At 37.6% G+C, this 24,791-nt stretch overlaps 1 protein-coding gene across 1 annotated transcript in view; it reads left to right on the top strand.

The window, feature by feature from the left end:
* Positions 1-6,055: 6,055 nt before the first annotated feature.
* The window catches only part of LOC124249888 (apolipoprotein R-like), a 31,560-nt gene continuing 12,824 nt past the window's right edge, over positions 6,056-24,791 (top strand). The window contains exon 1 of the mRNA XM_046681406.1: positions 6,056-6,218. Within this exon, the coding sequence (XP_046537362.1) occupies positions 6,134-6,218 (85 nt within the window). The 5' untranslated portion in view covers positions 6,056-6,133. The remainder of the gene's footprint in view (positions 6,219-24,791) is intronic.

Raw genomic sequence — 24,791 nt, 5'->3', positions numbered from 1 at the left:
CATAACATCAAAGAGAAACAGAAAATATTTTAAAACACTCAGGGGGTTGGAAACACTTTTTCATAATAAATAAAAATTAATTAATTAATTTTCAAATAAATAATTATCCGGACAGATTTCTTATCAGCAACAAAAGAAACCAGAAAAATAATCTTCAGAGGGCTAAGGGAAAACAACTCTAAGCTTAAAAATTCTGTATCCAACTGGACTATAACTCAAGAGGACAAAATAAAGCCTATTTGGTTTTTCGTTTTGTTTTTTTTTTTACAAAGATTGAGAACTTACCAGTCACAGAGGTTACCACTCACTGATCCTTTCTGTAGACACTGTTAAAGTGTTAACAAACTATTTAAGGAAACTGAACTGGAAGCAACAGTATAAGAAGCAACAGGGCACACAACATTGATTTAAAAAATGGGTAATTTTAAAGAATCATCAACCGTACAAAAATTAATAATAACAATTATGATTAGTTGGGGATAGTTTAAGATGATAGGAATGAAATACCAGACAACAGTAACTGAGAATAAGTGAAATGTAAGAGGATGAGTAGTGATTGGAATTAAAGTATTCTGAGGTTCTTATGTTATTCATTAACCATCATGGTTAATCAGGTACGCAAGTTAAAATTTAAGAGGGATCAGTAACAGAATAGACATAAAATATACAACTTCCTAATCAGTTGAATGGTGGTCTAGTGGTTAAGATGCAGCTGCTGAGGCTTGGGTTCCTTTCCCCATCAGGGAACCACGCCACCTGTCTGTTGGTTGTCATACTGTAGCTGCTGTGTGTTACTGTGATGCTGAAAACTATGCCAGTGGTATTTCAAATACCAACATTGTCACTCATGGTGGACAGGTTTCAGCAGAGCTTCCAGACTAAGATAGACTAGAAAGAAGGACCTGGCCACCCACTTCCAAAAAATTGGTCATGAAAACGATATGAATAGCAGCGAGGCATAGTCTGATATAGCACTGGAAGATGAGAGGGTGTCGCAAAAAGACTGGGCAGGGTTCTGCTCTGCTGTACACTGGGTCACTGGGAGTCAGAATTGACTCCACAGCACTAACAACAAATCAGTTGAAGGAAAGAAGACAGTAAAAAAAAATGCATTAAGTCTATTGGAAAGGTAAAGGAGGAAGAGAGAACTAAGAAAAGACAAGGTTAATAGGAAACACAGTCTACTAGAGTAGCAATAGATCATAATATATCAGTAACCCTAATAAATGTGAGTGAATCCAACCATAAAAACCTCAAGAATATGCCTAATTAAAAAAAAAACTGTGAAAGAACACTTACAGTGTGAGATTACTTAGGTAAAAATTACATGCACATGATAGTGTGGATTGCTGAGTGGACATACATGTGTAACTATAGCGTTCTGCTTCTGCATGCATAGGAAGCATACACACCACTTCCAGGATAGTGGTTACCTTTGGGGAGGGTGGGAAAGGGGTGGGATGGGGGAGGTGTAGCTTTAGCTGTCGCTGTGATGTTTTATTCCTTCAAAAAGGAATTCCAAAACAAACATAGCAAAATGACAATATATGCTAAATCTGGTTTGAGTGTACACAAATGTCGTATACTAGTGCTTCCCAAACATTTTTAGTTCATGGCATACATCAACTATCATGAACATATGAGGCTGTTCACAGTGTGATGTGATTGACCTGGGAGAGCCAGCAGTCCCAGGACAGAGCTCACCACCACTGAGGACTGAGGGGATTCATAACCCAATAGATTGGGTCTATCATAACCACACTATTCACTATGGAGTCCGTGACTATCAAAGCAGTGTCTGTTCTCATTTGGGTGATCAACACAATTTCCATATGAGGCTGACATCGTTTTAGCTCTTCCGTGTGACTCTTAGGAGAAAAGGCAGAGTCACACACCTAGAACACCATGGACATGTGTTCCAATTCTACTTCTTTAGTCACATTTGGGGGCATGTGTAGTAATTTAATAAATTAGGTGCATTTGTTGTCCTATGCATCCACAGCCTTATTCTCAATATTCTCAAATAGGCAACTATAAAAGGCCCATGAGAAAATTTCTGAAGATTTCCAATAGAGAATTAGGTGCTAGGTCCTACCCCAGGTAGGAGGTATGAGTCATCTGTTCTTTAAGTTGTGGAAAATGGTGGAAGTTTAAAAATGGTCGCTTCATTAAGATTAAGAATTTTTTTGTTTCCCTCAAAGGTGTGCAGTGGGAAAAAGCATTAGGACTCATCTTCCACTGACCAATGAGATGTTGTGGTCGAGACAGAGGGGAGGCAGGAAGTCCACGTCTTCGAGGGGGTCATGGTGTGCAGTAGCCACTACACTGATCCCTCTTTGCCACTGCAGTTCTTCCTGAGTAGGTCACCCAAAAGACTGTTTACAGAGATCCTATTGTTCCTTAAGCAGCATCACTCAATGTAATGAACGTCTGGGTAGAAGAGCTGGATTATGGTTATTGCTACAGAAAATGAGTGGTTTGTACCCAAACCATCTAGAGTTTTGTGGTTCAAGAGTTTGCTTCCCTGGACTCAAGGTGCTGGTTAATTAAATAATCATCTATCAAATATTAGATTGTCTCTTGTCATCTTGGTCAATATGTCACGCAGAATGTGACATATCTAAGACACAAATCTACAGGTCTGCAGTTAAATTCCCCCTCTTTTTGTATCTCAGAAAGAATATAAGCCAGGAGATTCAAAATATGTTTACACTGCTGTCTTTGCCTGAATGCTTTTAGTCTACAGCTCAGCATATCCAAAACCTACCCACTGTTTATCTACAGAAAAGGGCACAAAACTCCTTGGATTCTCAAAGTAAGCACACTTCTGTAACTAGAAACTAGAGTGAGAAAAAAGAACACTACCTAAAGTTCAGAAGCCCTGTGGTGTCCCCTTCACTTAGTTGCTGACTCAACACTCTAACCCTGGAAAGAATTCCACTATCCCCACTTTTAATAGCACAGATTGGTTTTAAGTTGTCTAAATTTATAGAAATGGAATCATGGTTTACGCGTTCTTTCTTTCATGTCTTTGTTTCCCTAAACATTATATTTGTGATATTTATGCATGTTGTGTGTAGTTGAGGTTCATTCATTTTCATTTCTGTTAAGTAGTCCGTCATTGTATCAATATACCACAATTTACTTATCGTGTTCTCTGATAATGGAATTTGGGTTGTTTTCAATTTTTTTGGACTATGTTTTCTTTTAGGAGATTTGTAACTTTACTTTCACATTAGATCTATGATTCACTAGAAACTTTTATGGTGTGAAGTAAAGAACTAAGATTCATTTTTTTACCATATAGATATCCAATGGACCTGGCAGCTTTTACTGAAAAGACCTCCCTTTCCCTCATTGCTCTGTAGCATCACTTTGTCATAAATCAATTAACCATGCATATTTGGGGTTTGTTGCTTGACTCTCAATTGTTAACCTTTCATCTATTTGACTATGTTACACCAATACCACAATCTCTTATTTACTATAGCTTTATAAATAAATCTTGTTATCTGGCAGTGTAGTTTCTCCAATTTTGTTCCTCTCCTCCTTATTCCTCCTCCATCTCTTCCTTCATCTTCTTAGAGATTGTTTTTAGATCTTTGGATCCTTCATATTCCATATGAATTTTAGAATCAACTTGTCAATTTCCATCAAAGTTTTACTGAAATTTTTATTAGGATGCATCTTATCCATAGGTCAGTTTGAGAGGGACTGACATCTATATGACACTGTGCCTTCCAATCTATAAATATGGTATTTCTCTATATTTATTTAGATCTATTTATCTCCTTAGCTTTCAGTGAAGAGCTCTTATGCATCTTTCATTAGATTTATTCCTAGGCACCTAGAATTTTAAATTATATCTCTACAAAAATGTCTTTTTAAATAACTTTGTTGACTGTTTATATCAAAATTGGATTTTATTATTGACCTTGTATTTGGCAACTTGCTAATTCTAATTTCTTAATTATGCCACCTGTGAATAGTAACAGTTTGCCTTCCTTTCCATGCCTCCCACTTATCTATCTATTTATCTGTCTATGTATCTAGTTATCAAATTATTGATACCTTATTTCCGTGGATAGGACCTGCAGTTCAATGGCAAATGGAAGTGGAATTCTACCAAGTGCTTTTTCTGCATCTACTGAGGCTACGAAAAACATTTTTTCCCATTAATGTAGAGAATGCTCTACTGTTATTTGTAACTGCATAAAAAACCACCCCAAAATTTAGTGGCTTAAAATGACAGAATTGATTTGTTCATAAAGCTGCAATCTGGGAAAGACTCTCTGAGGACAACTTTGCTCTACTCAGTATCAGCTAGGGTGACTCAAAGACTGTGAGATGGAGTCATCTGAAGGTTTGCTTACTCACATGTCTAGTACCTGACCTGGGAAGAGTCAATCAGCTGGAGGTTAGAATGGCTGGGGCTCCTCTGGTGTGTCTGTCTTTGCATGATGTCTGTCCTTGGTCTCACTAGTCTGGCCACTGAGGGTAGCTCCAATTATCAGCCACTACTTTAGAAGACATACTATATTCTATAGATCAATATCCCAAATTCATAAGGTATTCTTTCTCCTCTGATGGAGCATTCAATAGAACACTCTACTTTTTTATAAGGTCAGCTGTTTCTGTGGGATGGGATACAAGGTAGGACCAGTGAATTTCAGGAGCATCAGTCCATTGACTTACTTTTCACTATCAAATACATTTCTTGATCAGAAGCAGTGTTGCATGTCCTACCGTGACAGAAAATAAGGCAGTCAATAAGTCCACAGGTGATTTGGCTGGTAGAAGCCTGGCCGCAGGATGATAACTCTGAATCCAGCCAAGAATCTACTGCTGATAGGCAAATCACTGTGTCCTCCATTATGGGAAGTCAAATGTTCTGCTGGCCTCCCTGACATATGCACATTGGTAGATAAAAATGCCAGCTTTCTTGTTCCAGGTAGGATATGTCTGAGGCGTGTTCTACACTCACCACCTCAGGTTCCCTAAGAGATCCAGCCTCAGTTGCCCACAGAGGTAACCTGCTCACTAATGCAAGCTGTATTCATTTTCTTCCCTTCAATCTTAATGTCCCTATTCCTTTAATGACGCATTCTAGGAGTATCTCTCAGATAGATTTCTTGCACTCAAATCTTTATCTTAAGGACTGCTTCTTGGCAGGCTAAGGCAAATAGCGAGTTCTTATTCACTCAGGTATTTGGTTCATTCAATAGATGTTGATGTGATCTTTTCATGGTGAATTGGGCCATAGGAATAGAGTTTCATCACTTAAGATTTTAACCTTATTCCTGCCCTTCCTGTATATTTAAGACAATAAATACCTATTTTTTCACTTTTTCGCAATTATTGCACAAACTTAGAATTTCTGAACTGAAAATATCAGAACTCATTCTAGTCTCAAACCCTTATTTAAACATATGTGGAGACTGAGGCCTGAGTTATTGAGAACTGTGGCTAAGCCACGGGGCTAATTCTCAGTAGATCATATAGAGATTTGGTCTCCCTATAGAGCAGGTCATCTGGGGTCTTTTCAATAATAGTAAAAAGCAGAATGTTCTCAGGCATGGTCTCCTAAATGATAGGTTCAGGATCCTGCACAAGAAACCTTTGTAGTCTGAGTTCATTAAATGGAAATTAGTTTGTTATAGTGGAAAGAGCTTGAGATTTGGATCAGACTTGGGTTCAGAATCTGATGTGGCTACTGCTGAGAAACGTTTTGGGACATATACTCAGTCTTTCTGAATCACTTTCTTCATCTGTAAAGTGTGGCTGTAATACCTATGTTTGGGTTTGCTTTAAGAAATTAAATGCAATGATTTATATAAAAGTTTGGAATATCGTTAATAAGCAGAAATTTTTAAAAAAAATAATGTTCTGTTAAATCACTTAAATTATCTCTTTTATCTGACCTACTCAGATTTTATTTTAGTTCCTCTTTATAAAATTAAGCAACCACATGGTGTGTTTATTTGCTTTCCTTCCTCTTCAGGAAAGTTGAAATTTAATTGTGTTGTCATCAGTATTACAGAGGAATCCAGCCACTACTTTCTGGGAAGTGTTCCTCTTTATTTTTGAGAGCTAAGCGCTGAGCCACAGTGCTACATCTCTGAGACTATTCACCATGTCCCTCAAGATGCAGAGAACTTACCCTGCATTGTGCCTCCTTGGGGTCTTGTCTCTACTGCAATGCCCACCTGTCCTGTGTGGTGAGTACAGAGGTGATAGAAAAGAGGGGAGAGTTTAAGCCAAGGTATGCAGAAGAATTCCTGATATATAAACAAATGGCAATAATTCAGTACAACTTTGGGGAAGTGCAATGAAGTATTTTATCAAGAAAGATATTTGAATAGTTTTACTCCTTCTGATGTAGATTATAATTACTTGGAAACCAAAATATGAGGAGCTGATCTAGCCACAAAAAAAATCCTTCTAATTTTTATATTAATGTATTATATTTAAATGGATACTCCTAAATTCTTAAAGAATTAATTCTTCTATAGGTTTACTTACTTTCCTATTGCATTAATGATTGAGTAGAAAACTTTGCCATCCAGAAAGTAAAATTTTATGTTATTACAAATAATGAGTGAATTTGTTAGAGTAAAATTACAAAGCTCTGTATAAACTGAAAATATTATATAAGTGTAAGGTATTGTATTTCAAATTAGGTTATACTTGTCGCTAACCAATGAGCACTGAGAGGGTTTGCAAGAACTTGCAGCCCACTCTAGAGTAGAGCTGTTTATAAATGCAGATAAGAGTAATTGTTTTAGTTGATAAATGGAAATATGGCAATAAAAGTGACATTTCTTATTGATTTGCTGGTATGATTTCTTCCTTAAAGGAAGGAATTTCTAAGACTATTTTTTAAATGTATACGTACATATCCCTTATACCACTGTCAGAGCATTTAACATAGAGAATTTTGCACAGAATGACAAAATCATGCAACAGAGAAGAGATTTCACCAACAGCTATGTCTATTTCAATGGAGACTGTTTCTTTTTTCTTTTTTTTTTTTTTTTAAAGATTTGTTTTATTTTTTCCTTTTTCTCCCCAAAGCCCCCCGGTACATAGTTGTGTATTCTTCGTTGTGGGTTCTTCTAGTTGTGGCATGTGGGACGCTGCCTCAGCGTGGTCTGATGAGCAGTGCCATGTCCGCGCCCAGGATTCGAACTAACGAAACACTGGGCCACCAGCAGCGGAGCGCGCGAACTTAACCACTCGGCCACGGGGCCAGCCCCTAATGGAGACTGTTTCTTATTCATGTGATATCGGGTATTTTCCCAATTCTGACAATATAAGGATTACATGCCAAGCAGACGGAATGTGGAGTCCCAAAATGCTACCCTGTCCTCCTGTGTCAAGATTAATTTCTAAGTCCCCAGAATGACTTCATGCTATTCAGGCTTTATGAATTTTCTTAAAATCACAGAGTGACTTCAGTTTTGTTTTACTAAGAGAGGTACAAAAATATTTTACTTTGGAAGTTTTTGCATCATAATGATGGATATTTTAGGGGAAATTTTAAGATTAGGTGAGAGAATTCATATATCCTGGGTCAATCTCCTCTCTTAAGAATTGAAATGGCTAAATCTGTTATTCTTCCAAAGCTCTACGCCCTCCCAACACTCTCATTGCCTTCTGTGGCCTTCCAGATCTCCTCTTCCTTTATGAGGCAGTGAAGGTAGATTATATCCAACCAGTCACAGAAACTTGTCATGGTTCCTTCAGGCTTCTTTGTATTTATCCCTTCTTCTTCCATTCCCACCTTACCTGTGGTCCTTGTTCAGCATAAGATATGCCCAAATATGTCTCACTCCGGTTTCTGAGCTTGCCTTTTTTTCATCCTTCAGTAACAATTTTCTGCTGCCTCTAAGCCTTTGTTCAAATCATCACTCCAAGACAAAATGCCTGCCAGTATCTCACCCGTCAAAGAAATGTTTATCCAAACCTTAAAATATGCTTCCAGTCCCCTCTAGGATGTATCTTATCCTTTCTGTCTTGGTTTTCTCTTTCCTTCTTTTTTATACCTGTCTTGTTGGCATTCCTTGTCTTTGAATACTTAATTATAAACTGATTGATATTGTGGTTTTGCTGTTCATGTGGTTGTGACATTTTCCTTACAGTATTGAAAGAATATTCCTCATATTCTGAATAGCCTGAATAGCCTCATATTCTAAATAATGCTGAATAGCCTTACAGGTATCAATTTACATAAATGTTTGTTACGTTAATTCATAAAAGGGCATTTTCTAATGATGTGTTTTGATCTGGAGCTTAGAAAATTTCATTTTCCAACCCTAGACAGGGGACATTTATTTTGGACCTGTAATGTCAACAGTGAAGACACAAAGATACTTGAGACATGTTCCCTGCTCTCGAAAGGGAAAAAAACATAAATATAAATAGTATAAATTAGCTGTTAAATAATTGCTAGAGAATGTAGATTGAAGCTACAGAGAATATGGACTTTTGAGCAAGAGAGATCTCAGTTGTCTGTGCCACTCAGTAGCTGCCTGACTTGGAACAAGATACTTAACCTCTCCAAGGGTCTATCTCCTGATAGAAAAAGTGAGGAAGATGATAATGTGTGTCTTTCAGGGGTGTTGTGATGATTGGTGTTGAGATGATATATGAAAAGTCTAGATTGTGTATACATACTATCTACAGGATACATAGTATACATATACTATGTATGGTGTACATTGTGTCATAGTATACATAAATAATGTATACACAATGTCTAGATTATAGTAAGATCTCAATAAATAGTTGGATAGGATATATAATCTCTTCATAATAACTGCTGTAGAAGCTCAGAGAAATAAATGATAACTATTTGCTGGGCAGTAAGAGAAGCCTTCACAGACCAAGTGGGTCTTTAGTAGCAAATAGAGAAAAAGGGTAACATTCTAGGTAGGAGAAAGGATACTGGTACAGGTGCAGACATAGAGATGTGAGTGGCATATTTGGCTAGATGGATTAATTATCTTACAGAAGAGGGTTCATATAAGAAAATAGTGATAGTCAAGGTTGAAATATCCATAAGAAAGGCCAGGAAAAAGTCTTCTAAATATCTATGGGTTATAAATGTTTTTAAACTTTTATTTCTAAAAAGTATACAATTCTGAAACTTCATTACTTGGTTTCAGTCTTAATGAAGCCGAAAGAAGATGGATGCTATTTGTCACTGCTTTTAAATAATTTTGAAAATTTACCTTTTCGTATAGGTTTAATTCTACCTCTCATTTTGGAGGCTCCTATGAAATTCTTTAGTTGGAGGAAGATGACCTGGTTGGAGTACTTTAGCAAATCAGGGACAGGGAGAGCAGACTCCAAGTGTCTTGGGACACTGTTTTCCCAGTTTCTCTTTGGTGGTCACATCTTCCAAAGATGGAAATGAGATTGTCAGCCATAGGAGCCTCCTCAGGGTGATTCTGCTAGCCATTAGCCTCACTTTTTATTTTTCAGAGATATGTTACTCAATAGCAGAGCCGAAGAATGGCAAAATCACTCAAGAGAGAAAAAGTGGTTCTGGCAATAGCTGTGTCTCTTCCTACAGAGACATGGCTTCATATACATGTTATGAGAAATGTAAGTTTGAAGCCAGCTGCCCTAAGGAAATGGCATGTGGAGTCCCCAAAACCCCAACATCTGATCAGAGTAAGAGCTTATGGAATTACGTTATTTTAGAATTTTTTTCATATCAAAGTGATGGAGAGTATTAAGGGAAGGTTTCAAATTAGGTAAAAGAATCTGTATACCTTGCATGATTCTTGGAGTGGACAAACTTGTTAAAAAGCACTGCCTCAGTTCCAACCTTCTCTTTTTTCCCCATTGTTTGTTCTCATTCTCTTGACATTCCTGGTTTCCTTTCATTTTCTGAATCAGTGAAAATAGGCCACGTCTAATAGATCAACTAGACTTTTGAGTTATTACCCTGTGTTTCTTGGTATTTATTCTTTCTCCCTTCCTTTTGTTCATATGCCTTAGTCTGCAGTACAGACACACCCAAATCTATTTGAATCTGCATTTCTGAACTTACTTCCTATCTTCCTTCTCTACTTCCTGTACTCTGGAGCATCATCATGCTAGCTACTTTTTGCTTATTCGGTAGAATTAATATGATGCCATTGATATCCAGGGTCAATGTGATATTCTGTGGCTGTCCCAATGGTCATGATATCTTCAGACTCTAGTATATAGGCGCAGGTGAGTTACCATCACCCAGGGCTAAAATGGCAAATGTATGATTCTGACCCTTTCATGTGTGTGCAAACTGTTTCTGACCTTCTTTTCTGATAGGGACGGAAAAGAAGGCCTCTGATAAATCAGTTGCCTCATTTACCCAAAGACACATTAATCTTTTCTAGCAACAATACCACATCCGGTACAGTGGCTGCAATAGGGGCTAAAATGTTGAGTTTTCTATAGTCTACCATAATTCTCCAGAATCCTAATTTTTGTAGTAGACAGAGTGGTGAAGTAGATAGGGTTATGCTGGGGATGCATCTTTAGTTCTTTAAGAGTAACACTAATTTCTCCTTTTCTCCTACCCTTCAGCACCTGATATCTTTTTTTAATTTACCTTCTTTGCCTCAAGGGGAAAGCGGAAGTATCAATGGTTTCTACTTGCCTTCTTGGATATGATAGTTCCCTTCCCATAGGCCAAAGACCCAATATGGGGGTTGTGCCAACTACCAGTTTTGTCTATTCTGATTATACTTTCAAAGATAATGGAAGTAACCACCAAGTGGTCTAATGGGGGAGCCATCAGTGTCAACTCAGGCTCTACGTCCATTAATCCTTGGATTAGTTTGCACCTTTCACCAATGCACAGTTAACTATGTAAATAACATAGGTTCTCTTGGAAGACTGGAAGACTCATTACTGCACATACTTTCCAAGGTGTTGTAGTGTCTTTCTCCTGGGAACTGCCTTTTTCTTCAATGATCTCCAGATCTGACAACTGGCACAGGTTCAGAAACTGAGTAAGAGATTGTGAGTTTTTATTTTATGGTATAACTTGAGCAATATCTTTGTCTGCTTCTCATCTATTTTCATCCCTATGAACGCCATGTTCTATTAACCATCTTCATAACTGTTAGACACTTCTGGTTGTCTACCTTGCCACTCATGATGATTACACTTACTTAGCTTCTAAAGCATATGGAGCACCTCTATTACTAAGAGTAGAACTTGTTCTTTTATGGTCTTCCTATCATCAGCTTTGGCCTTTGATATTGGTACTCCTCTTGTTGAAAATCCCTTATGCCCTTGGTAAGTGTATCCTTCAGGCCCTCTCATATAACATAATCACAAATTATGATTATAAGTTATTATAATTTATGATTATGTTATATGATTTTCCAGCATATATAGAATATCCACTCCAGTATGCTCACTTTCCTGAGTCATTTAATCCTTCCTTTTACCATCTCCCATGGCAATTCCAACATTTCAGTCTTGCTTACCACAGTAAGCCAGCATGTTTTCCATGCCTGTAGGAGGCATCTTAGGATAGTACTTATAACTGCTGTAGTCCATCAGTATAGTATTTTACCTGACATTCTTGATGATCTGTTTTATTTAAATTTCTCATGCCATGTTTGTGGAACTTGACAGCGTTCCCTTTCAGAGAGGTGCTCTGCACCATATCATGTCTATTATTTCAACATGGAAGTCATCATATTTATTCTTTCTATTAGCTCTTTTCTAAAATATTTTATGATAAAGTAAGTATATTCTTGGTGAAGATGGATGGACAGTTTTGACTGGAAGCTATGACTCAGAGATTGTGGATTTATTTAGCGTCTTTACAGTTTCTCACAGATGCACTTCTCTGCGTTTAGCCTTAAATCGATGGAGTGTACCATTAGTACAATGTGACTTTGGGTTTGATCTAGCCTTCATGCCAAATGGTCCCTAAACAGTGTAAAGGTTAGTGAACTTGTCAATGAAATGAAGCAAAATCTGAGTTCTTGTAATTCCACTTGCACTATCTACAGTTCCTTAGCCTGAGGCTTACAGGAGGGCAGCACAGATCTTGGCTTTGGCTAAGTGATCCTATGGGCAGAGAAGATGAAAGGACAGAATTAAGCCTCCTACAAACCACGCAGATCCTGGGATGTGTTATTTTTTATATTCTGCAAGCTCACACACTCTCACTTTTATGTCTCACTGTCAAGGTTGCTGTTTCCCTCCTATTGTTGCCCATGGACATCCTACACAAACACAGTCATATGCTTTATTCAGAAAGGAGGCAATATATGAATGTGAGAAAGGATACGCTCTGGTTAGACAGACCAGACTCTCCTACAGTTCTTTGTGCTAAGCACCTGAACTCCCTCAATGTAAAAGTAACCCCAGCTCCCTTTTCATTTCATGGCTTAGTGTGTGGAACTGCCATGAGGGGACTGAGTGTAAAGTTTCTTTGCTACCAGTGGCAACATGAAAACATTTGATTTGACTAGATTTATTTAGAGTAATTACTATAGTCAGATGGTACCCAATGCAAATAATACAAATGGCATACAGAAGCAGTCATCTCTCTCCTACTTCTTTCTCTCCGGCACAAAATTAAGCTTTCTTAAGGTGTCCCCTATTCCCACTTTCTTGTATATATTTCCAGAAATATTCTATAAGTGGTACAATTTATGTGATGGTAGCTGTGGCCTATAGGAAAATTTTCATGGAAACTTGCTCTAGCATGAATGTAGGCTCTCAGGGGCTAATTCCAAACATCATGAAGTGACAGGTATTTCCATCAAATCCCTGTGCAGGGCACCACCTGCCCATGATATGATATAGGCGTGTGGTGGGGGACTCTTAGTTTGCCAATCTGTTATGAGGACAGAAGGACTCAAGATGAGGTCTGATTTTTACATGCACACAAATTTAATATCACTTTGCCATCAACAACTCCATGGATTACCTGCCAGCATTGTCTCCATTACACACAGAAGGATAATAGGCAAGAGGGAAAATTTCATACTAGAATCAAGATATGAAGGATAGTTGCTTTGATAGCTGAGAATCTGGGGTCACATGCCTTTTTTATTTCTTGTCATATTATTAAAAATTTTATAACCTTGACAAGTTTCTTGACCTCTCTTCATCTCATTTTCTCCTAGATTTCTCCTAGGTAGAATGGAAATAGTAACAGTGCTCATTTCAAAGAGCTGAGTGAGACTTAAATGAGGCAATCACGTAAAATTCTAGCCCAAAGTCTAATACATACTCAGTGCTCAATAAATATGTTAATGAATATTTTTATCAAAATGAAAGAAAAAACTGCAGCACTTAAATATAGTTCATTTTTATTAACCTAGACTCATTTTTTTTCTTAGATTTACAGATTGCTTAAAATTGTGTTTCCATTGTAGCTATGTCTAAAATCACAGATGGAAAATAGAAAGCTCTCTGTGGATAAGGATCAATATATTGAACCTGAAAATGTCATCATCTAGTGTGACTCTGGCTGTGGTATGGTTGGTCCCCAAAGTATCACTTGCTCAGAGAACAGATCCTGGTACCCCAAGGTGCCCAAGTGTGAGTAGATGAATGTCATAATCCACAGGAGTCCCTATGCTATGAAACCCTAAAAATGGTGCCTTCCCCAAAGCACTGTCTTAACCAGCAACGTTGAGATCTGACTTGTCAGGATTCATTTATCATTCAAAGGAATTCTCCTTTTTTTTCCTTGAAGAACTCTGATATGTTAAGAGCAGCAATTTTCTCTGCTCTCACTTGACAGCAGAAAAAACTGAGCCCCATAAGGAGAAGAGGGTCTCATAGACCTGAGAGTACTGCTTTCTAATTTTAAATTTTCTAGACTATATAATATACTGTTGTTCCATTTTGGGGGAAGAAATAGCCTATGTCTCCATGGAGGCTTTCTGGGAAGCTGTCTCAGAACAAATCTATATCCATCTAGGGAAGACTATGGTGGGACCCAAAGTGTTTTATAGTTTTCCTGCTCACCCACCAGTTGGAGTTGGTCTTGGACATGATCCTGTAGTCCTGCCATTGTCAGTATGCACCCCTCTTTGTGATTTGGAGAGAGAGCTTTCAATCCCATTCACCACCCATATCACTTTTAGGAGGTCCCTGAAGTCTGTGAGCAAGTGTTAGCAGGCAGAAAACTCATGCATTATCTCTCAACCCTGGAGGATGTGAAAATGACCCAATCTCTGGAGACTTAACTGCCAGAACTAGAAACAGACAAAGCAAGGAAATCCACTCTGGAGACATCAGTGTAATTTTTCCCCAAAAAAGGGAGAAAAAGGTAACTTGCTGCCTTCAATTCTGTATTGATCACTTCAGTTTATCAACCTTGCCGTCCCTTTGGCACCAAAATTCATTGTAATAAATATTCACATATCAAAACTATTTGTCTCCATGATCATTTAGGATCTCACCAAATGAAGATCCTAAACAAGCTCATTACATTAAGTTAATACTTTTATTTTACTGTGAAGACCTTGAAAATACATATTTGCATATACACCAATATATTCCCCTTGAAAACTTTATTCCAGAGCTCTACATGTCCAAATCAGTCATGTCCTTAAAAACTCAGATTAAATGTCAACATACCCAAAAAGCTTTGTCCATTCTTCCCCATTTGAAAGGAGTCATGCCCTTTTCTAAATCCCCATGCACGTGACCTTTGCCTCACTAATGCTACTTCTTGACTTCTGCCTTACACAAAGGGGATTTATGTTCATGCCTGACCTCTTTATTCCACCCTTAGAAAACAAACTCTGAAAGACTCATAAATGTGAAAGCCACATGGCAGCCACCTGTGTATTCCCAAGCCCTCCATATGATTTGGTCCTTATTTCCCTTAATAGAAAAGTAAAGTGGCTTGAGAAACTATCCCACACATTAGAAGAAACCCCATATCAATCACTTTTATACCTTGGAGTATTCTGGAGGCTTTTATTCCTTCCACTCTCCACTTCCTCCATCTCTGCTTACTCTGAAATCTCTTTCTCACTCATGTTTCAGCTCCGCTGGCTTTCTCATCTTTCCCTAGAACCCAGAACCCTATGCTAACAATGACCCTCTTTCATTTAATTTCCCCAAACATACTCAGAAGAGGCAATAGCATGTTGCAGGCTTTCACTAAACTTAAGACATAACAGAGGGGCTTGAACTGTTAGAGAAACCTATTTAACATGGAAGGTATCTATCCATGGTCTTAAAAGCCATTACCTGCTCCTGCTACTAGGAATTGATTTTGGTTGATATTTATTTGGGTTTCCCTGGGACAAAGATTTGTGGGTAACTAGTTTCCTTGGTTGGCAGCACCAGAAAGCATGGTTAGTGAGAGGGTGGTAAGAAGACGAAGGAAGGACAGCTTAAAGAGGGAGCATTATTGAGGGGATTATTGTTGTTGCTAACAGGAGCTCAATTATGCTGGCTGCCTTCTGAAAGCATATGTAATACAATTCTGATTTGTCTTCCTGAGGATGAGGACCTGGGGTACTTATTCACCAACTCTCTTTCCTCACTGGTGGAGGCTTGCTCCAGCAGCATTGACTCCCAGGACATCTGACAGTCACTTCTGGTCAGCTGAGAAGACTTCTGAGGACAAGGACACTGGTAGCGGGTGGCACTATGGGGCTGCTTGCAGGGGTAGAGATAACGGGCAGAGCACAGATGGCTTCTTCTACAGTTGCCTTTTCTTGGACTCTCTGTTGACATTTATTCTGGTCTATCAGTCTCTCTCTACTCAAATCTCTCAGCAAAAAAACTTGAAAAAAAAAGAAACAAGACCCAACAATATGCTGCTTCCAGGAAACACATCTCAGCTCTAAAGACAAACATAGGCTCAGAGTGAAGGGATGGAAGATGATATTCCAAGCTGATGGCAAAGAAAACAAAGCAGGTGTTGCTTTACTTACATCAGACACAGCAGACTTCAAGACAAAAAAGACAATGAGAGAGAAATAGTGGCAGTATATAATGCTAAAAGGAACTTTCCACCAAGAGGACATAACACTTATGAATATATATGCACCTAAAACAGGAGCACCAAAATACATAAAACAACTCTTAACAGACCTAAAGGGAGAAATTAACAGCACCAATATAGGTGCTATTACAATAATATTAGGGGACCGCAACACCCCACTTGCATCAACAGATGGATCATCCAGACAGAAAGTCAACAAGGACATAGTGGATTTAAATGATACAGTTTATTGGATGGACTCAATAGATATATAGAGAGCATTCCATCCCAAAACAGCAGAATATACATTCTTCTCAAGTGTACATGGAACATGCTCAAAGAGTGACCATATGTTGGGAAACAAGGCAATCTTTAATAAATTTAAGGAGATGGAAATCATATTAAACATCTTTCCCATCACAATGCTATGAAATTAGAAATCAACTACAAGAAAAAAGCTGGAAAGTGACAAATATGTGGAGAATAAACAACATGCAACTGAACAAACACTAGATCAAAGAAGAAATCAAAGGAGAAATTAAAAAATACCTGGAGACAAATGAAAATGAAAATACAACATACCAACTCTTATGGGATGCAGCAAAAGCAGTTCTAAGAGGGACATTCATAGCAATACAGGCCCACCTCACCAAACAAGAAAAATTTCAAAAAAGTAATTTTAAACTACACCTAACTGAATTAGAAAAAGAAGAACAAACAAAGCCCAAAGTCAGCAGAAAGAGGGAAATAATAAAAATTAGAGTAGAAATAAATGAAATAGAGACTAGAGAAACAGTAGAAAGGATCAGTGAAACTAAGAATTGGTTCTTTGAGAAGATAAACAAAGTTGACAAACCCTTAGTCAGATTCACCAAGAAAAAAAGATAAAAGGCTGAGATAAATAAAATTAGAAATGAAAGAGGATAAATTACAATGCTTACTGCACAAATGCAAAGGATTGTGAGAGAATACTATGAAAAACTATATGCCCACAAATTGGATAGCCTAGAAGAAATGGATAAATTCTTAAACTCACACAACCTCCCAAAACTGAATCAAGAAGAAATAGACAATCTGAATAGACCAATCACTAGTAAAGAGATTGAAACAGTAATCAAAAACCTCCCAAAAAACAAAAGTCCTGGACCAGGGGCTTCTCTGGAGAATTCCACCAAACATTCAAAGAAGATATAACATGTAGCCTTCTCAAACCATTCCAGAAAACTGAAGAAGATAGAATGCTCCTAACTCATTCTATGAGGCCAACATTACCCTGGTATCAAAACCAGACAAGGATGAGACAAAGAAAGGAAATTACAGACCAATATCACTAATGAACATAGATGCAAAAATCTTCGACAAAATACTGGCAAACCAAATACAGCAATACATGAAAAGGATCATACAGCATGATCAAGTGGGATTTATACCAGGGACACAGAGATGGTTCAACACCCACAAATCAATCAATGTGATACACCACATTAACAGAAGGAGGAATAAAAATCACATGATCATCTCAATAGATGCAGAGAAAGCATCTGACAAGATCCAACATCCACTTATGATAAAAACTCCCAATAAAATAGGTATAGAAGGAAAATATCTCAACATAATAAAGTCTATATATGACAAACCCATAGCCAACATCATACTTAATGGTAAAAAATTGAAAGCCATCCCTCTGAAAACAGGAATAAGACCAGGGTGCCCACTCTCACCACTCCTATTCAACATAGAGCAATTAGGCAAGAAAAAGAAATAAAAGGAATCCAGATAGGAAGGGAAGAAATGAAACTCTCACTGTTTGCAGATGATGTGATTCTATATATAGAAAATCCTAAAGAATTCATCAGAAAACTATTAGAAATAATCAACTACAGCAAAGTTTCAGGGTACAAAATTAACTTACAAAAATCACTTGCATTTCTAAACACTAATAACGAACTGGCAGAAAGAGAAGTCAAGAATACAATCCTATTTACAACTGCAACAAAAAGAATAAAGTATCTAGAAATAAATTTAACCAAAAAGGTGGAAGACCTATACACCGACATTATTGAATTGAAGAAGCGCATTGTCAAGCCACATGTCTGCGTGTGTGACTGGAAACTAAACTCATGAGGAAACTATGAAGGGGTGTCAAACACATACCTGAGAGTTGTCCCACTCAAAGGGCAAGAGAGCTGCAGTATTGATAAAACAACTTCCATCACTTATGGATCTTAAGATCTGCTTCTGGGAGGTGTTAATTACTTGGTATTTTTGACTTGCTGTGCAAGTCATCAGAGTAGCCTTCAATAGCTCTGGAAAAAGCTTTAGCAAAATAAGCAGATGCTGGGTTTTGGAAGTTGTGCAGAGTGTGCCAAAGTGATAGAGCCCTGGTGATATTGACAGGAATTTGACAGTGTCTGCCATATACTTCAACATGAGCGGATGTTCTCATATCTTTATACTCACTTTCCTGCTCTGTCTTTGCTTCTTGGGCTTATGTTCTCCCCTTTCTTGATTTATTTCCTCATTTTACTGGAATACATTCTCAAGGAGCTGCCTACAAAATGATACACAGAAAGTAAAATATTGAGCTCTTGTCTGTTTGAAACCGTCTTTATCTGAATACTTACTTGATTGATAATTCGGCTGAGTGTAAAAAACTGGGTTACAAATAATTTTCTTTCAGAACTTTTAAAGAATATCGTCTTTGTTTGATGGTTTCTGCTACTGCAATTGAGAAGTCAGCAGCCATTTTTATTACTGATGACATAGAACTTTTTCTTTATCACTGTTCTTCTAGAAGGAAACTCATATTCCCTTATTCTGGGAAATTTTCTTGTCATAGTATCTTCAGTAATTTTCTCTCCTTTATTTTTTCTTTCTTCTTAATGGATATCTTACTGGTCAGATGTTGGACCTGTTTGTCAATCCTATAATTTTCTTATATTTTTCCTTCTGTTTCCTATGCTATCATCTTTGTCTCACCTCTCCCCCACATTCTTTGGGGATATTTCATTGACTTTGTATTCTGTTTTATTAATTTTATAAAATGTTCCCTTTATTAAAAAAGTTGTCCTGTTCTTTGTGGATATAATGACTACTTCTGTATCTCAGAGGATGTTACTAATCGTTTATTTGGAAGTTCTAGTCTCTGCAAACTTCTATTGATGATGATTCTATATTATACGTTCATTTTTCAGGGTGAGACCCACATGAGCTGATTTAAGTTGTATGTATGTGGAGAGAGCAGACAGTGAGCTATTTTTTTCTTATTGGCAGCTATAGCAGAGGCTGCTAATCGTTTCCCAGTATCCATTTTCTCCTACCTCTTTTAAGTAAGAGAAAACTACTCTTACCCCTTTAAATATCAGCAGGGCACATGGCTCCTCAGCTAGAATCTCCCTTGGAGCGACCTCCGGACGGGTGCAACTGTCCAGTTGCTTTCTTAAAAAGGAAGCTGCTTACCTCCGACTTCCTCTTTTGCCCTAAGAGGGCTGAAATGCTGACAGGGTGCTGGTGAGCCAGCTTCCACCATGCTGTTGAGGACAACACCCTAGGGGATGGTGGAGAAACAAAGAGGAAGGGACCCAATGTACAAAACTTCTGCCTCTGGACTGTTGCATGAGAGAGATACAAACTTCTACCTCAGTTTCAGTAGCTTAATTTATACCCTAACAAATTCAGAGGAATCCCCAAATATCAGTGTTTATTGGTGTCTTCTCTGTTGCTGTCCAGTTTCTTCCAAGAAGGATCCTCCAGTCTCCTGCCTGCTTCCTTATTAACTTGAATTTCTACTATTCAAGATGAAGAAATTACTGCTTCTCTCCTTCTTCCTAAGACCTCAGGCTATTTTCACTGAAACGTTATTTTTTCACTGTCGGCATTGATAGCATTTACTTTCTTTCTTGAAATGATTGCTCCCATCCCCAGAAAGTAGAACAGTTGCATTCATCTCCTTGTTTTATGTGGAATATTTTTCCTTCCTCTATAAGTTCATCTTTGTATTTTCCTCAGAGATTTGCCCATAGTATGTGCTGAATAATTATATCACAAATAAAGAGTATGTAAAGCTACATGAGATGCTAATTTGGTACTAATATAACCCAACAAAAGATCAATTAAAATTTTCTGCTGCTAAATATCGTTCTCTGACTACAAGGAAACAAACTTTAAGCATGTACTTTATTCTCTCTCCTGGTTGAATGAGAGAGCCTGGGGAGAAGGAAGTTGGTGAATCAGAGACTTTCAGAAGAAAAATTATCTGTGAGTGGACAGTATGGATTGAGGTGCCGTTTTGTAATGTGGGAAGCAGAGTCAGAAAAGGAACATGGTTTTCCAAAAATTCTTCTTCTCTACAAACAGGCCAGTGAATAGCTCCTAATCCTGTGTTCCCATTATTTTTAGCAAATCACCAACTTTCTGATACATATTTTTACATTTAAAGATAAGATGAATTATCATTCATTATGAATATTATACATAACAAGTGATGCGTATTTATATAACTGAAAATTTTTCTTGCTAAAGAATTTTCTTAAGTTTTTCTTTCTTTTCTATCTCAGTACCCAGTACAAACCTAATAATTTCAAAGAAATTTTTAGCATATTTATAGTAAATATGCATAATCTAAACTTACTAAAATAAATATGAAAAATCAAAATCACATAAGAAGTAGAAGTAAATTTACTAAAATTCAATTTATATAGTAATTTTGATTGAGTTTATTTTCAGTCAAACTAAAATGGGAAATATAATGGATCAAAGGTTTACATTGTCTAGTAAAAAGAAACATTATTTCTAAAGGATAAGCTTTTTTTGTCTGTTATGAAAATAGAAAATAAATTTATTGCAGGAGTTACTTCACAAGGAACAGTGAATAACATAATAGATAAGGCCTTCAATCTCAGTTCATGAGTTTTTCAAAAAGCCAAATATATCATCTCTTTATGAAATTGAAATGATACAGGAAAACATGAGTCAGCATTGACACTTTAGCAAGGAGTTAAGCTACTGAGGTCCAGGCACATAGGTGCTAGAAATCTAAGCTTATAACGATGATTAGACCCTGGAATACATAGAGGAATGAATGAATAGTGTCTTTTAAACTAGTAGTTCCAAAATTAGCTAATTTTACATTTGTCTGTAATCCATTTTGAGTCAAGTTTTTCATCTGGTGAAAGAGTCAAGATTCTTTTTTTTTTTTTTTTGCATATGGATGTCCAATTGTTCTGGGACCATTTGTTGAAAAGACTACCCATTCTCCATTGAATTACCTTGGCATCTGTGTCCACAATAAATTAACCATATATATGTTAGTGTATTTCTTGACTCTATTTTTTTCTATTGATCTACAAGTCCATTCTTATACTAATACCACAATACGTTGGTCATTGTAGCTTTATAGTAAGTCTCGAAATCAAGAAGTATGAGTCTTTCAACTTTTCATTCTTTTAATTGTTTTGGCTATTTTAGGTCCTTCACTTATCCACGTGCATTCTAGAAATAGCTCTTCAATTTCTACAAAACCTCTGCTTGGATTCGGATTAGAATGTTTTGAATCTTTAGAACAATTTGAGGAGAACTGATGTCTTAGTAATGTTGAGTCTTCCAATCCATGATCATCGTATATCACTCCATTTAATTAGGGTTTTTTGTTTCTTTTGATAAATGTTTTGGAGTTTTCTGTTGCCAGGCACCATATAGAGCTTGCGTCTTTTTAAAAACTTTTTATTTTGAAATAATTATAGATTTCCAGAAAGTTGCAAACATATTACAGAGAGGTCCCATGTAGCCATCACCCAGTTTCTCCCAATGGTGATATCTTAGAGAACTGTAATACTATCAATAATATCAGGGAATTGACATTGGTTCAGTGTGCGTGCATAGTTATATGCTATTTTATCACAGTGTGGACTTCCGAAACTGTCCCAGCAATCAAGATACAGTTATTTCATCACCACAAAGACTCCCCCTGAACTATTCCTTTTAGAGTCACACTCAGCTCTCTTCCCTAGCTCACCATCTCTAACACTGGTAACTACTAATCTGTTCTCCATCTCTATCACTTTGTCACTTTGATAATGTTTTACAAATGGAATCATACAGTGTGTAATCTTTTTAAAATGGCTTTTGTCACTCAGTATATTGCCCTTGAGATGTAGGTACTTTTTACATTTAAATTTACAATTTTTCAATGTTAGTATATAGAAATACAATTGATTTTTATATATTGACCACGTATATTGTGATCTTATTAAATTTTCTCATTAGTACTAGCAAGTTTTCTATAAATTCTTTGGAATTTACTAAGTAAACAATCATGTTTTCTGCAAGTAAACATAGTTTTATTTCTACTTTTCCAAACCATATGCCTTTTATTTGCTCTTCTTGCCTTATTGCACTTGTACCTTCAATATATTGCTAAACAGGAATGATGAAAATAGATATCCCTGCTTTGATTTCTAATCTTAAGGGAAAAGCATTCAGTATTGCCACATTAAATGATATTATTTCTAGGAGTTTTTACATTGGTTTCCTTACTTTGATAGCTCTCATTCCAAAAGTCAGATAACTAATGTGAGGATTATACAAACTGCTATATACTTGAAAACCATAGGAATGACCACCAGGTGGATCTATAAACCCAGTGTATCACTGTGAGATAAACATGAACTAGGAATCCTTTTATTGCCTGGCCCCTGTAGCTCCTATTTTAAAAGGGGTCACGGTGAGATTTTCTGTTTCCAGGTATCAGAGATGGCTCAGATCCAACAGGTCTCTAAAGATTCTAGTGCACAATTACATAAATAAATTACTGAAGGCTCCTTTGGGGAAGGACCACAGAAGTACTACTATAGATACTTGCTGTGACGTTGTATGGTCCTTCCTCAAAGGGATCTGTCCTCACTGTCTGAGAATTGACGAGAAAATTGCCAAAGGGGAAAAAAAAGGTCACTGGGCAAGAGACCATGACTTTCTATTAAAGTGGCTTACCTCAGTCTTTGGATCATTCATCCTTAATCTCTTTGATTACATATCGAGCAATACCTATGTCGGCTGACCCTTACGCTAAGGAACGATTAACTCTCTTCATAGATTCCTGCAGGTCAGGATGTCCTCTCCCCTGGCTGCATCCCAACCTTGCTGCCCTACATGCCTCACTCTTAAGGAAGCACTCACTCATAGGGTCAGCATTTCCACAACCCTAAAAATAAGTGCCTTCTTTAATTTTGCATTCTAGGCTCATCTCTTGCATCACCCTAGTCCTGGCCCTCCAATATTTTTTACCCAGCTTGCTTCTAAAGGTTAAATGCTGCCACTTAGCTTTGCTATCCTGGTATTCTATAATCACCACTGCTACGAGGCAGCCATGTTTGACAAGAGCATCTCTTATCATCAGATGCAGCCTACAGAGGGTCAGCCACGATTGAGTTTCTCTGTAATATTGGTCCCTGTCCTTATTTCTTCTTGCCCTGATACATGGTATATCTTCAGGCCTCTAATAAAGAAAATAGCTGGTGAGTTTTCTGGTTTTATAAAATAGATCATTCTAACACGCGTATTTCTCTGAGCCTTTGATTACTTCTTATTTAGTCAGCAAAGGGCAGTTCTAGCATCTCTATACCCTTTAATATTGACCATCATTTTTCTTAAGCTTCCAGAAGCATATAAGAACTGACACCCAGGGCACTTGCCAGGATTAAACCCTTAGGAGAGTGTCCCCATCTTGACAAACTCTCCCTCATCAGCTTTAGGATCCCCTTCTGGGCATACTCTCCCAAGTCCTAACACATGCCAGCCAGGTCACAGATCCTGCACATGATTCCTCTCCTCTCTCTTCTCTTAGCAGGCCCAGCATGTCCTTAGTCAGTTCATGCTGAGATTTGACTCTGGCTGTTGGTCTGATGTCTGAAGTGGAGGTAGGGGCAGATCTTGAGAGGGGAGATTATGGTCTTATAGGATACCTGCTGCATTTGATTCCTTTGCATGGCCTTCAAGCAATAGGAGCACTGTCTTATAACAAGGCGAAGCGAGCCAATTATAAAGGCTTTTTGGGTTTAGGGAAATCTGGGGTTCAAGGTTCTGTAGTACATCTACCCAGATATCCTCACACCAAGTCTAAAGGTACTACTTCTTCCATAAGGGCCCTTACTTAGTAGGAGACTTGCCGGGGCTAAGAATTCATACTTTACTGAAGTTCTACTATTCGTTTATGACTATATCTTGAGCCTGATCCTTAGCATGATTAGCTTCCCACCTACCTGAGATAAGAGTTTCTTTAAAAACTAAGAAGGAGGTCTTCTGGCTTTGACACTTGGATTTGAATTGTGATTGACTGCCTTAAGCTTTTATTTCCAGTAAGGGGTGCTGAGCCTGCATCAACAGTACTCAGCCACCTAATTTCACAATGCTTGTTATTGCTATTTCCACTGTGCCTCTCAAGAGTCAGAGATATTGTACAAGCCAATACATTTCCTTTCATCTATGTCCCATGACAATTTATCAAGTGAAAATGTTCATAGATGCAATGCTACAGCAAGCCAGGACTATCAATACTCCACCTCTCTCCAGTGGCGGAGTCTCAATGGCCAGTTGGCTGGTGGATGATCCAATTCAATAATTCTATTCTTAGAGTTTGCTTTCTGGGCCCACTAGTGGTACAAACTGTCTTCGGTTAGTTTGTCCAGAAGGGATTCAGATGCATGTGAATTTTTGAGGGTGCTATCCAGGAAAAAAAAAAAAAGAAAAAATCCATAAGGGAATGAAGCAGCAGGATAGGGAGGGAAAGGAGTTGAGCAAGAATGTGTTCTCAGGTTAAGTG

Source organism: Equus quagga, chromosome 13 (assembly GCF_021613505.1).
Source record: "Equus quagga isolate Etosha38 chromosome 13, UCLA_HA_Equagga_1.0, whole genome shotgun sequence".
NCBI classification, from domain to species: domain Eukaryota; kingdom Metazoa; phylum Chordata; class Mammalia; order Perissodactyla; family Equidae; genus Equus; species Equus quagga.
The sequence above is the reverse complement of the archived record's forward strand: the minus strand, read 5'-3'. Positions and strand labels throughout refer to the sequence as shown.